The sequence below is a fragment of the Lacerta agilis genome, chromosome 17 (genome assembly GCF_009819535.1).
Source record: "Lacerta agilis isolate rLacAgi1 chromosome 17, rLacAgi1.pri, whole genome shotgun sequence".
NCBI lineage: Eukaryota > Metazoa > Chordata > Lepidosauria > Squamata > Lacertidae > Lacerta > Lacerta agilis.
The window spans coordinates 3,817,155-3,832,758 of NC_046328.1; the positions used below are offsets into that span (position 1 = coordinate 3,817,155).

The window sequence follows — 15,604 nt, forward strand, 5'->3', positions numbered from 1 at the left end:
GGGACCACAGATTTTTCCATGCCTGCACTAAAAGTTATTTCCCACAATCCAGCAGAAGCAGTCCTTGCATTAACTATCTTTTCGCTTCTTCTGCATGCCTGGGAAGCAGGAATAAGTTGTTGCATCCTAGGCTATCTGGCGGACGCCTAGCTAGGCGTAAATTCCATTGAACTCCATGGGGCTTCCTTTTGAGTAGACCCAGAGGGCTGCATTGTTAAAGTCAATAAAGAAGTCAGTGTAAAGTAGCATCTTAGGCTGGACTCCGGAACAGGAAGGGCTGGGCACAGATACGTCAGAAATGCCGTAAGCCCCACTTTGCCAACCTCAAGGCACCCCCTTCCCCACTTATAGATGGGCGGGGAATAATAACAGTGCCCTACCTTACAGGGCAGGCACGCCAACTCCTAGGGGCCAAGACAGTTTCATGCCCCCCCCCCAATATTTTTTTAGGCATTTAGCTCTGCCACCTGGTTCTTTACGGCGTGCGGTGTCAGGGTGGCCATGCCATGACGTCATGATGTTGCATGGTGTCAATCCGCTTCAGAGGATGACACCTCTGTTACAGGGTCAATGTGTGGAAATATGGAGAGACCTTCCCCAGTTCAGGTGATGGTGGGACTCCAAGAAAACCTCTCTTTCAGATCTGAATGAGGAGACAGGCTCATATGAGAGGAGCTGGTCCTTTGGAGGGGGAGCCTGTGACCCTCCCTATCCTGCTGGACTACTGTTGGTCATGCTGGTTGGGGCTGACGCAAGCCCAACAACATCTGGAAGGCCACAGCCTCCTTGACCTTGCTTTAGATATCATGGGTCTAAGCAAGCAAGTAGTAATGTACGGAAGTGAGAGCTGGACCATCAAGAAGGCTGATCGCCGAAGAATTGATGCTTTTGAATTATGGTGCTGGAGGAGACTCTTGAGAGTCCCATGGACTGCAAGAAGATCAAACCTATCCATTCTCAAAGAAATCAGCCCTGAGTACCCACTAGAAGGACAGGTCCTGAAGTTGAGGCTCCAGTACTTTGGCCACCTCATGAGAAGAGAAGAATCCCTAGAAAAGACCCTGATGTTGGGAAAGATGGAGGGCACAAGGAGAAGGGGACAACAGAGGATGAGATGGTTGGACAGTGTTCTCGAAGCTACTAACATGAGTTTGGCCAAACTGCGAGAGGCAGTGAAGGATAGGCGTGCCTGGCGTGCTCTGGTCCATGGGGTCACAAAGAGTCGGACACGACTGAACGACTGAACGACAACAACAAAGCAAGCAACCCCTTGTATGCAAGCTTCACTCAACTTGGTGGGACTTCCTTCTGAGCAGACCTGCACTGCCGGACCCCCATTCACACATCCTCTTGCTCTCCACCACCAGCCCACATTCTCTGCTAGAGTCCTTGCACCTTCCCTCATGATGGGCAAGGACTGTGCGTGTTTAATCCGGATAAATATGAACAGAGGCAGCCCTACCATTAGACAGAGTGAGCTGGCAGGTGTTGGGAGTCACCCCAAACTTGTACAGCCTCAGGTGTGATGATGGATGCTATCCTTTCAAAATCATTGAAATAAGATCCAGCCACCAGTCTAGTTGGCTTCTGTACAAGGAATGGGGAGGACCAGCCTTGACTATAAGAAGTGTTTTGGTGACAAGTATGGTGTGTAGAGCAGGGGTATCTGATTTTGGATCCCTACTCAGCAGTGAAGCTCAGGAGGTAGTGTCAACCTGGACTACCTTGCATGGTTCTTGTGAGGAGAAAATTGAGTAATATCACATACACTCCCCAAAGCTACTTAGAAAAAGGGTATGGTGCCAATGTGAGAGATCAGGTGGTCTATCGTGGGCTGTCCCTGGTCAATTACATGATCTCCAACAAATCCCCCCCCCCCCCGAAAAAACTGGCTTACCCCTCTCAAATAAAGCTCAACAACTCTGGTCAATCCAATGGGTAGATCACTGCCAGTTTATTTACAGTGGGAGTAGATCGCAGTCTCTTGGAAGCTGGACACCCCTGTGATAGACAAAGTGGGGCTAAGGCCTGCTTCCTCATGCTTTGGCTCTTGGATGGTCCAACTCTCTCTGCCTCCTCAGAACTGCACACATTAAATCCTATTTGCATTGCTGTAATGTGCAGTTTTCTGTGTTGTTGTTGAAGAAGAAGAAACAGCAAATATTGATGTAAGCTTCCGTGGGGAAAACAGATGTGGAGCCTGACCTGCATGCACGTTTACTCAGAAGTAAGCACCAGAAGACTTATACATTACTTAGTCATGACGCTTCAGTCCTAAACTGGGTTTCTCAGAAGCATGCTTAATTTGGTTCAATGAGATTTAAAAGAGGTGGTTGCATTTTTAATTATTGTATTATTGTCAATCAAGAAGAAGAAGAAGAGTTTGGATTTGATATCCCGCTTTTCACTACCCGAAGGAGTCTCAAAGCGGCTAACATTCTCCTTTCCCTTCCTCCCCCACAACCAACACTCTGTGAGGTGAGTGGGGCTGAGAGACTTCAGAGAAGTGTGACTAGCCCAAGGTCACCCAGCAGCTGCATGTGGAGGAGTGGGGACACGAACCCGGTTCACCAGACTACGAGTCTGCTGCTCTTAACCACTACACCACACTGGCTCTCCCCCAACAAACCCACATACAGGTAGGTAGCTGTGTTGGTCTGCCATAGTCAAAACAAAATAAAAAATTAAAAAATTCCTTCCAGTAGCACCTTAGAGACCAACTATGTTTGTTCTTGGTATGAGCTTTCCTGTGCATGCACACTTCTTCAGATACACTGAAACAGAAACCTTGATCTCTAAGGTGCTGCTGGAAGGAATTTTTTTTATTTTTTATTTTGTTTTAACCCCACATACCTGGGAGTAAGCTGCATGGAATTCAATAGGAGTTGACTTCTGCTGCCCCCTGCTGGCTCCCCGAGTCCACGGGCGCTGACTTTGCATTGCCTGCCTCTCACTTCCTGCCTGGGTGGAGCAGGAAGGGCTTTGCATTTTGCAAGATTTCGCTGCCTTGCTCGCTGGAAGGGCGCCTCATACCTCTCCTTCCTGGGTCGCTTTGCATTGCTGCGCCCCAACTATGCCGGTAAGGGGAAAGATCCGCGTTCCTTTTAGAACTGCAGCTGGTCCACTTGCCTAAAACCGCATTTATTTATTTATTCTTTTAAATGTTAGTTCATAGGAATTTTAAAAAAACAGGAACTGTGGGCGTAAGATGCTGGGCCCGGGGAGAGATGGAAGATTGAGCCCCCTTGATTTATTCCTGTGATCCAGAACGTGCGCAAGGAAGCTGGGGCGTATTTTTAAAACCCTCCCCTCCCCACTCAGGGTATAGATCCATTTGGGTATCTAATTTTTGGGTCTCTGCGCCCGGATTAGCCTTGTGTTGTGAATTGCTAGCGATGTCAGGGGAAAGAAGGACTTCCTTATATGGCCAGCGGGTTTTTCTTCTCTAAAAAGAAAAAAGAAAAAAAGCATCCTCTGCGGTGGATGATTCGCGCTGCAACATCCTTGTTGAAAAATAAGGGATGTGTTTTTGACGTGCACCAAATAACTACACTTGGCAGCAGTAAATTCGCAGGGCAAAGGAAACGTCAGTTGCACTTCCTTTTTTAAAAAGTTGCTATTTGAAAAACATTGACCCAAATACAATTTTTGGTACCTGTAGTTCTGTGTCTGGACCTGTGTGCAGGAGGTTACTAAAAGGACGCTAGGCTGATACCTTCATCCAACCCTGGTTTGCTGGGTCCCATGTGAATCAATACCGTTTATCACATTTCTTGGGGTTTAAAAGACTGGCATGTAGAAGACATCTGTAGGCAGCCTTGTATAGGGAAGTTTTTAATGTTTGATGTTTTATTATGTTTTTATCTATGTTGTAAGTCGCCCAGAGTGGTTTATTATTATTATTATTAATAATAATAATAATTTAACTGTACTCCTTTGCCCCAAATGACCTACATCAACCAGAACAGCAGGTACTTTAATGAACACCTTATGTTTCACTCTTGACCAGGTGTGGGGTACCTTTGGGTCCTCCAGATGTTGCTGAGCTACAACTCACATCAGACCCAGGAAGCACGGCATATTGCCAAGGATGATGGGAGTTGTAGCTCAGCAACATCTGGATGACCCAAAGGTTCTCCCCACATGCTTTAGACACATTGACTTCAGTATTATGTGGGTTGGTCCTGCCTAGCAGCAGAGGTTGGACTTGTTGACCTTCTCACCCAGGGGTGGGAAACCCGACTCTGGACCTCCAGATGTTGTAAGACTCCAACTCCCATCACCCCCAATTATTGGTTTTGTAGACTGACACTAAACCTCTGCTGCCTTGTGGGATATCTTTGGGAGAAGCAAAGGCTAAGAAGTAAGTAAACCCTACATGAATGCAGAGTGGAGTCCCAAAGGTGGTTGGATGGCATCTTGTATGCCTCCTTCCAGCAACTCCTGCAGTCAAGCTGGTGCCAAACATCTTGCTCTGCTTTCCTTTGGACCACATCAGTGAGGCTGAGAGGGGGGTCTTGTTGTCTGGGCAGCCCAATACTTCCATGCACACTGCCCCGGGTTGCGCCCCAGGAGGTCACATTGGTGCTGCTAACGCAGCAATTTGACTTCGCCCCCAGAGGTACACTCCATTGTCTAGAGATGCCAGCAACAAGGCTGAGACTAATCAGTGGTGGAGCCCAAGGATATCTGGAGATCCACGACTTATCTATTCCACTGAGCAGCTGAGCAGTTTGAGGGAGTGAAGCCCATCCTAGAACAGGGGTAGCCCTTGGAATATTTTGGACTACCAGCCCCATTAGCATCAGCTGGTTTAGCCCATGCCAGTGAATAATTGGAGCTTTAGGCTACAACATTGAGGGTCCCACACTGGCTATCCACTGACCTGGAGCAAGAATAAAATAATTGCAATTGTAGAGTTGGAAGGTACCCCGAGGGTCATCTAGAACAACCCCTTGCAATGCAGGAATTTCGGCATGTGGTTCCCTATCCAATTTGAAACCATAGCGGACCCTGCTTAGCTTTGCAAACATGCTAGCCGTTTTATTGCTGAACCACAAGGAGGAGAATGCTTAGGTGGTTGTTACTTTAAAAGTCGCTTTATATTGAGTCAAAACGTTGGTTCATCTGTATTGTCTACCAGGGCCATCTTAGAGGGATCGGCCGCCGTGGCACGGCGATCCCTCGGCGCCCCTGGCGTGCCGCCTCTCCGCCCGCCTCCCTCCCACGCTGGCCACCCCTTGGGAGGGGGGGTGGGTGAGCAGGGGGTGAGGGGCTTTGCGTGCCCTTCCAGTGCTCCAGCTGGGACTCCGGGAGGCAAGGGCGGCCGGCTTGCAACCCACTCACCTGCCGGCGCGCAAGCGCCCACCCGCCCATGGGGGCAGGGGCGGGTTGGGGAGGGGGCGCCCGGTATGCTGGCAGGCTCACGGGGGCTCCCCTGGGGGACCCGGCACCCTGGTGCACTGCGCCACCAGCCCCTATGGACGAGACGGCCCTGTTGTCTACACTGGGGAGAGATAGGCCTCAGGCCCCTCCCTGCAGCCCTCAGGATTATTCTCAGACCACACCCCTTGCTGGACCTCCTCCACACTCTCCTTGAGTGCATTTGCTTGGCTGAAAAGTGCCTGACTTTAACGCAGGATGGAGAAACGTGTGGGTGGGTAGAACCCTCTGACTTGTGTGTGGCTAAAATGAAGCCTGCCATACGCAGGAAGGGGTGGCTTTCACTGCCTTGCAGACTTTTGCCCCTGGCTCTGGCTCGTATGTGGCCCCCGGAAAGTTCCCCCACAAGGGAATTTGGCCCTCAGGATAAAAAAGGTCCCACTGTCCCATGCCCAGCTCAACTGGCAGCTGCTGTCCATGGTTCCAGGCGGGGGACACCCCTAGTCCTACCCAGAGATGTCAAGGATTGTAGCAGGACCCTTCTCCTCGCAAAGCAGATGCTCTGCCAATGAATGCCTGCTCTTTGCCGCTACCTCTTTCCCATTTGCTCCCCTTGCTAGAAGCAGACAGAAATCAAAAAGGTGAAAGAAGATGTATTAGAGGACCTGGCAGTTGTTAACTCAGGTGGCACTCAAGTAGCACCTTTAATAATTGTGCAGAAGAAGAAGGAATTTCAACAGGTGTTGCTTTGTGAAGCAAGCTTGAACCTGCTGCGATCCCCACTTCTACACAACTAGCAAAGGTGCAGGAGCTCTGCCTTCATTTCCACTTGGCCACACAACTTATGGGCCAGGAGGCCAATATTTGCCAACCCCTATTCTAACCTTTGGGTGCTGTGACCGGCTAAAGAGTCTCCAGGGTGTGGGGAACTTTGACTCTTCTGTCCATTTTTGGGAAAGCATAGAAACAGCTTTTCTGTGTGCCTGTGGCTTTTTGTTACTGATTATCCCTTCTCTTCCCTCTTACAGGCTTATCATTCTACTCTTATGGACCCAGACACCAAACTGATTGGGAACATGGCGTTGTTGCCAATCAAGAGTCAGTTCAAAGGGCCGGCACCCAGGGAAAGTAAGTTCACAGCAGGCCTCAAAAGAGTGTTTTCTGCAACACAGAAGGGCTGTCGCTCAGTGGTAGAGCATCTGCCTTGTACACAGAATGCCCCAGGTTCAATCCTCCAGTAGGACTGGAAGGGTTTCCCTGCCTGAAACCGGAGAGTTGTTGCCAGTCAGTACAGACAGTACTAAGCTAGATGGACCAAGGGCCTGGCTTTGTATAAGGCAGCTTCCTATGTTAGGATCCTGAAGCAGTTTATTATTTGTGCCCTGCCCATCTGACAGAGTTACCCCAGCCACTCTGGGTTGCTGGGGAACTACACTTCCCAGGAATCTTGGGGGGAAGCCATGACTGCTTGAAGTGCTATGGTACTGCTTTAAATGTACAGTACACTGCAAATTGGGTCTAGGGAAAAACGGCTATGTAAACAAATGTGTTCTTAATAGTTCTTGGAAGCACCCTGATAGTGGGATAGGAAGAGGTGTTTCTAAGAGGGGACTCCCCTACAGAGAAGTCCCATTTCTGCGTTGTTGTCAAGCAACATATTTTGAAAAGCAGCACCATTAATGAGGTTTAGGGTGCATGTCAAAGCGTTCTGTGTAGGCATGCATTTCACATGAGTAGTTCCTGAGCTCTGTATTCTACCTAGGTAAAGGTAAAGGACCCCTGACAGTTAAGTCCAGTCGCAAATGACTCTGGGGTTGTGGCGCTCATCTCGCTTTACTGACCGAGGGAGCCGACATTTGTCTGCAGACAGCTTCCGGGTAATGACTAAGCTGCTTCTGGCGAAACCAGAGCAGCACATGGAAACGCCGTTTACCTTCCCGCCGGAGCGGTACCTATTTATCTACTTGCACTTTGACGTGCTTTTGAACTGCTAGGTGGGCAGGAGCTGGGACCGAGCAACGAGAGCTCACCCCGTGGCAGGGATTTGAACCGCCAACCTTCCGATTGGCAAGCCCTAAGCTCAGTGGTAACCTTATGTGTATTATTTAAAGTACTGTACTAGAAACTGAGGCTGCAATCCTTTAAGATGAACCCTTAGCTGGGAGTAAGTCCAATTGAACTTGGTGGGGCTTATTTTTGCATTGTCAATCAGACATCTTCAGGAGTCAGCTTGCATTTCTTGGGATGCCTTGTTTTCTATAATATTCCAAGTACATCAACCTTCTTTCTCTTTCTTGGTAGCAAAAGATACAGACATCATAGATGAAGCCATTTACTACTTCAAAGCAAATGTCTTCTTTAAAAATTATGAAATCAAGGTAAGGAGGGTGGAAAAACCTGCTTTAAAATGCTTGCTAGGATTGTATCTACTTGGAGCTGACCCACTGAAATTAAATTATATCCATCAATTTCAGTGGTTCTACTCTGAGTAGAACTTAAATGGACACAACCCAAAGAAAATAAATACAGACATAAGAGCGACTTAAGTACCCAAAAACAAAAGAACCCGTGTTGTTTTGCATATTAAAAGGGATCAGTTGCGCCTGCTATTAGAACAGCCCTGCTGGAAAGTTCCCCTTATCCAGGGCCTCTTTTCTCAAAATAGGTCAGCCAGAAGGTTCCAGCAAGCCCCCAGTAAGGGATGAAGGCAATTTCCCCTGTCAACTGGTGTGCAGAGGTTGACTGCTTCTGGATAAGGAGGCTCCATTTTGCATCCTGGCTAATAGTTGCTAATAAACCTGTCCCCCGTTGTCTGATCCCTTTTTAAAGTCTTTTAAAATATTGATGCACTAATCATGTATTGAACAAAGACATTCCCAATGGTTTTCAATCAGCTCTAGTATTCTAGAAGAGGAACGGGGGGTGGGGGTGGGTTGAATAATCCCCATGTGTGACGTTCACACGATGAGTGGCAATGCTTATGGTTTACTTGTTTGAATCCCCTTACTCCCACTTTATTTGTTTCATCTGCTTTCATATTGCTGTTTTATTGGCTCTAGGCTGCATTTTTAGTAAACACACACACACACAGGTGAAACTCGAAAAATTAGAATATCGTGGAAAGGTTCATTTCTTTCAGTAATTCAACTTAAAAGGTGAAACTAATATATGAGATAGACTCATGACATGCAAAGCCTTTATTTGTTATATCAAGCCTTTATTTGTTATAATTGTGATGATTATGGCATACAGCTGATGAGAACCCCAAATTAACAATCTAAACTTTGGGGTTTTCATCAGCTGGACGCCATAATCATCACAATTATAACAAATAAAGGCTTGACATATCTCGCTTTGCATGTCATGAGTCTATCTCATATATTAAACTCCAGTAGCTAATGAAGACAATTGCTTACATAAATGAACTTTTCCACGATACTCTAATTTTTTGAGTTTCACCCGTGTGTATATATATAGAGAGAGAGGTTGTATGCTGCTTACAGATTTTAAATAAACAAATATAGACTACAGCACCATCTTAACACAACCAGGAGGTGTCAGTTGGTTTGGGAAAACTAAGATTGCAGAAAGAGGTTGAAGAGAAGAGATATTAAGTTTTCCCAGGAGATGACTTGGATTTATTTTTATTTTTAGAATGAGGCCGACAGAACTTTGATCTACATAACACTCTACATTACGGAGTGCTTGAAAAAGCTGCAGAAGGTAACAGCATTGAAAAGGGCACTGGCCTTGTCTGCCTCCATGAACTTGTTCTGCCAAGGGTAATGAGTCAGGATGTTGCTCTCATTCCCAGGAAGCACCGGTGGGGAGAATGCCTTTGGACCCCCCACCCTGCTTGTGAGCTTCCCGGGAGTAAACGGTTGGCTACTGTGAGGTCAGAATAATGCTTTCTGACCCAGCCAGGAGGGTGTTCCTTATGTGCTGAGAGCTGGTTGTTGCTTTTAAGCCGAAGGAAATAAAAGTTTAAAAACAAGAAAATATAAATGTATTATTTTCCCATGACTGCCCTTTTTTGGGGGTGGGGTTGAAAACTAAAATAAAACTGTAACCGTTCTTAGGGATTAAAGTGGGTATGGGGGTGCGCGCACTCACACACAAGTATAATTATTTACTATATTATGTAGAAATCCTAGCCACAAGAAATGCTGATCACCACTGTAGAATTTTAGCTCTTAAGGCTGTGACCCCAATGCAGATACTGCAGAGCAATTCCCTTTGAACACAGCAGAACTTGCTCCTGGGTAAAGACACATAGGATCCTGCTATAATACTGCCAGTTGTGTGTTGCTTGTACATTACGTTTTGTGTTGTCTTAAGTGGCTCATGCTTCCTTGTGCACTCTTTTCCTCCAGTGTAATTCCAAAGGCCAGGGAGAAAAAGAAATGTATACATTAGGAATAACAAATTTCCCCATCCCTGGAGAGCCAGGATTTCCACTGAATGCTCTCTATGCCAGACCTAGCAGCAAACAGGAAGAAGGTAAGGGCAAGGTAACAATGTGGACTGCAAGCTTGAATTGCTGGATTTAATCCATTTACAGCTCAATCTTAAACATGCTCATTCATCAGCATTACTGAATTAAAGGGGGCTTACCTCTGGATTAAGGGTGTACAGTATAGGATTGGATCCTTCCTCTCATTGCATTTAGAGTAGGACACAAAGCAGCCTCTGCCCCCATTTCTCCACAACTTCATTTTCAGTGTAGCATTTCCTCAAGCTTCTACTCTTTCAATCTTGCGAACCTACAACTTGATTTAGAGGTCTGGGTGTGCCTGTGCCCCATGCAGTCTGATGGAAAGAGCAGCTCTGCCTGGGCAACAGAATGTGCAGATGGGCTTTCTCCATCTGATCGGGCAGACATTTCATGGCAGCTTGCTGCATGTGAACAGGCATCACTTTCCTAGTAACCAGAGGCTTCAGGTGTTAACTTAGTCCAGCAGAGAACACCCCAGCTTGCTTTGTAGGGAGCTTTCAAAGAGAGGAGAGGAGCAAAGCCAGCTTCAGCTGCAGGCTGGCTGCCGAAACCACCTTTTGGGAGGTGGCATAGCAAAACTAGTTGCAGGGTGTTGAAAGTATTATTTGGGAAGCAGGACACCATGAGGCTGTTTGGTATGAGAATGGGAGAAAATGATTTAGCATTTTTTTATTGTACTTGTTGTGCATATATATTTAATGTGTTTATATCTACTGTAAACTTTGAGATCAACAGATAAATGGAAATATTATTATTATTATTTAATTAATCAAAACTGTGTGACTGAATGAGAGCTATAATATGATCTGGCCTTGGTTGTGGAGTGTACGTCTTTGTTTTTCAGAGATTATGAGGGCCTACTTGCAGCAGCTGAGGCAAGAAACCGGCTTGAGGCTTTGTGAAAAGGTCTTTGATCCCCAGAGTGACAAACCAAGCAAGGTCAGATATTGATCTCCTCTGTGACTTGGCTCTATTTAAGCTCAGAGTGGCTCACCTGTGCTGCTGGTGGTGGGGACTCCCTTCAGTCCCAGCCAAATTAGCCATCCTTGGTTTAAGTCTCAGCAGACGACCGACGGAGCAGAAGTGCTTCCTTTCTGTCAGGCCTGGGGAACCAATGGCCTTCCAGACGTTGGACTGCAAAGCCCATCATCCCTGATAACTGGCCACCACACTGGCTTAGGCTGATGGAAGATAAAGTCCAACACCTTCTGAGTGCCACAGGTTCCCCAACACTGCCTTATGTTTTGGGTTTTTTTTAGAAAGATCGGTGGGGTTTGGCAAAGAATTCATATATTTAAATAAAAATCCTCTATTCATATCTACGCAGTTGTGTACATCCATGGCAATGCCCTCAAGGTGTTGGATTCCCAACTCCCCTGCCTCAGCAAGCATTGTTACTGGTCATGGATGATGATAGTTGCAATGCAAGGACATCTGAAGAGCCCCAGGTTGGGTCAGGCTGCTTTATGGCATTGTAAAAGGGACCCCTGACTGTTAGGTCCAGTCGCGGACAACTCTGGGGTTGCAGCGCCCATCTCGCTTTACTGGCTGAGGGAGTTGGCATACAGCTTCCGGGTCATGTGGCCAGCAGGACTAAGCCGCTTCTGGCAAACCAGAGCAGCGCACGGAAACACCATTGACCTTCCCGCTGGAGTGGTACCTATTTATCTACTTGCACTTTGAAGTGCTTTCGAACTGCTAGCTTAGGCAGAAGCAGGGACCGAGCAATGGGAGCTCACTCATCGCCGGGATTCGAACCACCGACCTTCTGATCGGCAAGCCCTAGGCTCTCTGGTTTAGACAACAGCGCCACCCGCGCTTAAGGTACAATTGGCATTGTACCTTAATCCAATTGGATAGGGTGTGGTATATTACAAAATAAATACAGAGTCTATCGGTAATCAGGGTGTGTTTTGTATGACTATCTTTTTACCCTACAACATCTAGCTAGAGCAGAACCATACTTGATTGCAGACCCAGGATGGCTGCCAAACAGAAGCCGTGTGTTTAGCTTTTCCCAAAAGTCTCTTGTGGGAGATCAGAGGGGAACGTGGCACACAGCTTCAGTTTTTCGCAGCAGCCTTATTGTCTGCCATCAAGTCTAGTTATACATGGGGCTGCCTCAGTTCAGAAAGCATCTAGGTTGCTAATCAGTACAAGGCATTTTGAGCATATAACGCTAATCCTGGCCCAACTGTACTGGCTGCCAATTAGTTTCTGGGCCCAATTCCAAGTGCTGGTTTTGACCTATAAAGCCTTAATTGGCTCAAGACTTCAACACCTCAAGGACTGCCTCTCCCCACCTGCACAACCCTGGACCCTGTGATCAGCACCTGAGGCCTTTCTTTGTGTGCTTCCTCCATGAGAGGTCTGGAAGGTGGCAACATGAGAACAGGCCTTCTCTGTGGTGGCTCCCCATTTGTGGGAGGTTCACCTGGCACCTTCATCACATATCTTTCATCTTTCATCAGGCAAAAACATTCCTCTTCTCCCAGGCCTTTGGCTGGTTAAACAATCTATGGCCTTTTAAACTATGGAGGGGGGTATTATTCTGTAAATTACTGTATTATGTTAAGTATGCCTGTGTTTTAAAACTAAACTGCCCTGTGATCCTCAGATGAAGGGCAGTATAGAAATTTAATAATATTTATTTATTTGTTTGTTTGTTTATTTTGTGAAGTAATTTACAAAACATTGTGAAGTAAAAGCATGGATAATACGAACCCACAGTGTGATGTGATGTCATCTCACTGAGATGTTCCACCAGCCAATCACATGCTCCTGGTGTGACGATGTCATTTCACATCATGAACTTGGTTAGATGTTAATGAGAGATCGGGGAGTGCAGGGATTTATTTTTCACTGCAATGTCTTTGAAGACCAGTTGCAGGGTGAAAACTTGGGTGTATTTCCACTTCTTTGCTCCATTTTCACACCTCTTCTTCTTTTCCCTTTGTCTCCTAGTGGTGGATGTGTTTTGTGAAAAGGCAGTTCATGAACAAGAGCCTGTCAGGACCAGGGCAGTGAAGAGAGGCACGTGGCTGTCTTTGCTGCCAGATGTATAAAATTTTGCCTCTGTTTTAATATATGTTTTCTACCGAGAGAGAGAATAAGCACTTCTGTGGGGGGAAGATACCCACTGGTGGATGAAAAGGTGGAGCTAAAATCATGTGCAAATCTTGCTGAGCTGGAGCTTGATGATGATGAGGAATAAAAAGTGGTTTCTAGCATCATTTTGGCTGTTCTTGTGTCTTTGACAAAAATGGGTGAGGAACCCTTAGGCCATGGGTCAACTGTGGTTCTCCAAGCCTTTTTGTCTGGTCCTTAAGATTCTCCTCACTGACCTGCTTTGTATTTTTTATTCCTTTTGTCTGGCTGGAGTATGTCCATCAACTATAATACCTCTGACTTTTATGTGGCTACTTACAAAAGAGCCATGTCTCCTGCTTTGCCCACTTCCGCCCTGCCTGCTGCTTTCATATTGTTCCCTTTAAGGTTCCCTAGGAGGGACTGCGGCTCTCGGGCTGCAAAAGGTTCTCCACCCCTTTCAGACTGTTCTGGAATACCCTGGAGACCCTCAAAAGCTTATTGGGGAGGTTCTGTTGGAAGATCAGCAGCAACAAACAGGTTTCCTTGAAAGACAAGTTGCTTTCCCAGCACTACAGATCTCCCAGCACGGCTGGGGCACATGCTCAGTTTGGCTGTGAGCTTGGCTGCAAAGCCCACACACCAGTGAACTGTGTGACCAAGAATACATCCCAGGATCTTTTGGGTTCTATGGGAGACAAGCTGGCCCATCCCAAATGTGTATCTCAGTTGGCAGATTGGGAGGAGCAGCAAAATCAGGACACCCACCCCAGTGCACACCACCTGTGTGTCAGAATGAGTGTGGCTGCTTTGTCTGTTGCTGTCACACTGCTTGAACTTCCATTGCTGGCAGTTTTGTGGCCAGGCAAAGCCACACAAGTCATGCGACAGCTTCTCCACAATGCCTGCATTAAGTTGCAGCAGGGTAATCTTGGGTGCTAAAATGGCTTGGGCCAGCCCTGGAGACAGGCTGAGGGTTATTAAACAGACCAGCAAGTGTAGGCAAAGGATTCTCTTCTTGCTTAAGAAGAGCAACGTAAATTTACTTCAGGGGTTGCCTAACTCTTCAGCGTGGATGCCAGTCCCAAAATGGCTATTGTAGGGTGGGGGAGGGATATGGCATAACACAATGGCAGGTGCAGGGTGTGTGGCATAATGCAAGATGGCTGCCATATCTAAAAGAGCAGAAAAAGACAGGTGCACAATCTGCTGTGGACATCCTCTGTCCTCTCACGCACCACAGATTTTTCAGTGGATATTTATGAAAACATGCTGTGGCTGCCTAGGTAGTGACCCCTGACTTAACTCATAACAACATAAAATTTGTAATGAGTTGAATGGCTTTTCAGGCCAGTTTGTTAAGACAAGACCAGAGGTAGGCAAATTAAGGCCCAGGGGCCGGATGTGGCCCAACCACCTTCTAAATCCGGCCCGCAGATGGTCCAGGAATCAGCGTGTTTTTACGTGAGTAGAATGTGTGCTTTTATTTAAAATGCATCTCTGGGTTATTTGTGGGGCATAGGAATTTGTTCATCCCCCCCCCCCAAAAAAATATAGCCTGGCCCCCCACAAGGTCTGAGGGACAGTGGACCAGCCCACGGTTGAAAAAGTTTGCTGACCCCTGGACAAGACAATAAATTGGCTAGAGCCAGCAAGGTGCAGTAAATAATGTCAGACTAGAACCCAGGAGAGACCAAGGTTTAATTCCCCACTAGGCAGTGAAGTTCACCTTGGACCAGTTACAGACTCTCAGCCTGGCCTGCCTCCCAGGGTTGTTGTGAGGATAAAACGGGAAAAGAGAAGCATGCACGCCAGCTTCAGCTCTTTGGGTATAAATATAATGAAATCCTGCAAAAAAAGCTAAGCAATGCAAGAACACATTTCTACCATAGAAATGTGCCTCCATAACCAAATATATTTAAATGCTAGACTAGATGGGACCTTTTTGGTCTGATCCTTTAAATTTGTGCAGCTTTTTAGTAGCTGATTTTTACCTTCCTGTTCATTGTTTTATATTAACATCTCCCCTTTACTTATTAATGTTCTGCAGTTGTGTTTTAACAGTGAAATCTTAGGGGAAAGTCCTATTGTTGTATCAAATTAAAGACGAGCAGGGTTTGACCTCCACCAATGGCGTTCCTCTTTTATATTGAAACGAGGGTAAAATCCGCCAAAGGGGTTTGTGCCAAGCTGAGGCATAGATGAGGGTGCCTAACGCGCATGCTCAGATATTTTCTAGCTCGCTCGCTTTCTGCCTGGGATGCCTGTGGCTTTGGAGGTACAGCAGTGGCGCCTAACGCGCATGTTCAGGCCTTTCTTTCGCCGCCCGCTCTCTAGTCTAATGGTCTTAGCTAGAGGAGGGTGTCTACGCTAATGCCTCATTTCTTTGTTTCTTATTGCGCTTTTCTGTGTGAAGAATATACAGCATATCTTTTCTTAAAAAGCGCATAGCAAGACCAGAGGTAGAGCTGCGGCTCCCGCGGTGAATAACAACTGGGTCATATCCTACGCAGGCGAACGTCTCGGGCAGCCCGTACCCCCACCGCGTTCGGGCTGGCGCTTTGTGCAATGGCGTTTTCTGCGAGGGTGTCATGGCCGCCCTCTCCGCGAGGACCCCTCGGAGAGGCGCCATTTTAGAGT

General features: G+C 46.9%; 1 protein-coding gene across 1 annotated transcript; it reads left to right on the forward strand.

Moving 5' to 3' along the window:
• The first annotated feature begins 2,932 nt into the window (after positions 1–2,932).
• On the forward strand, positions 2,933–13,110 carry ARPC3 (actin related protein 2/3 complex subunit 3). The gene is made up of 7 exons (XM_033135875.1): positions 2,933–3,079; positions 6,411–6,510; positions 7,684–7,760; positions 9,037–9,105; positions 9,756–9,882; positions 10,722–10,816; positions 12,842–13,110. The coding sequence occupies exons 1-7, from the start codon at positions 3,074–3,076 to the stop codon at positions 12,902–12,904; spliced, it is 537 nt and encodes a 178-aa protein (XP_032991766.1). The 5' UTR covers positions 2,933–3,073; the 3' UTR covers positions 12,905–13,110.
• The last annotated feature ends 2,494 nt before the right edge of the window (positions 13,111–15,604 follow it).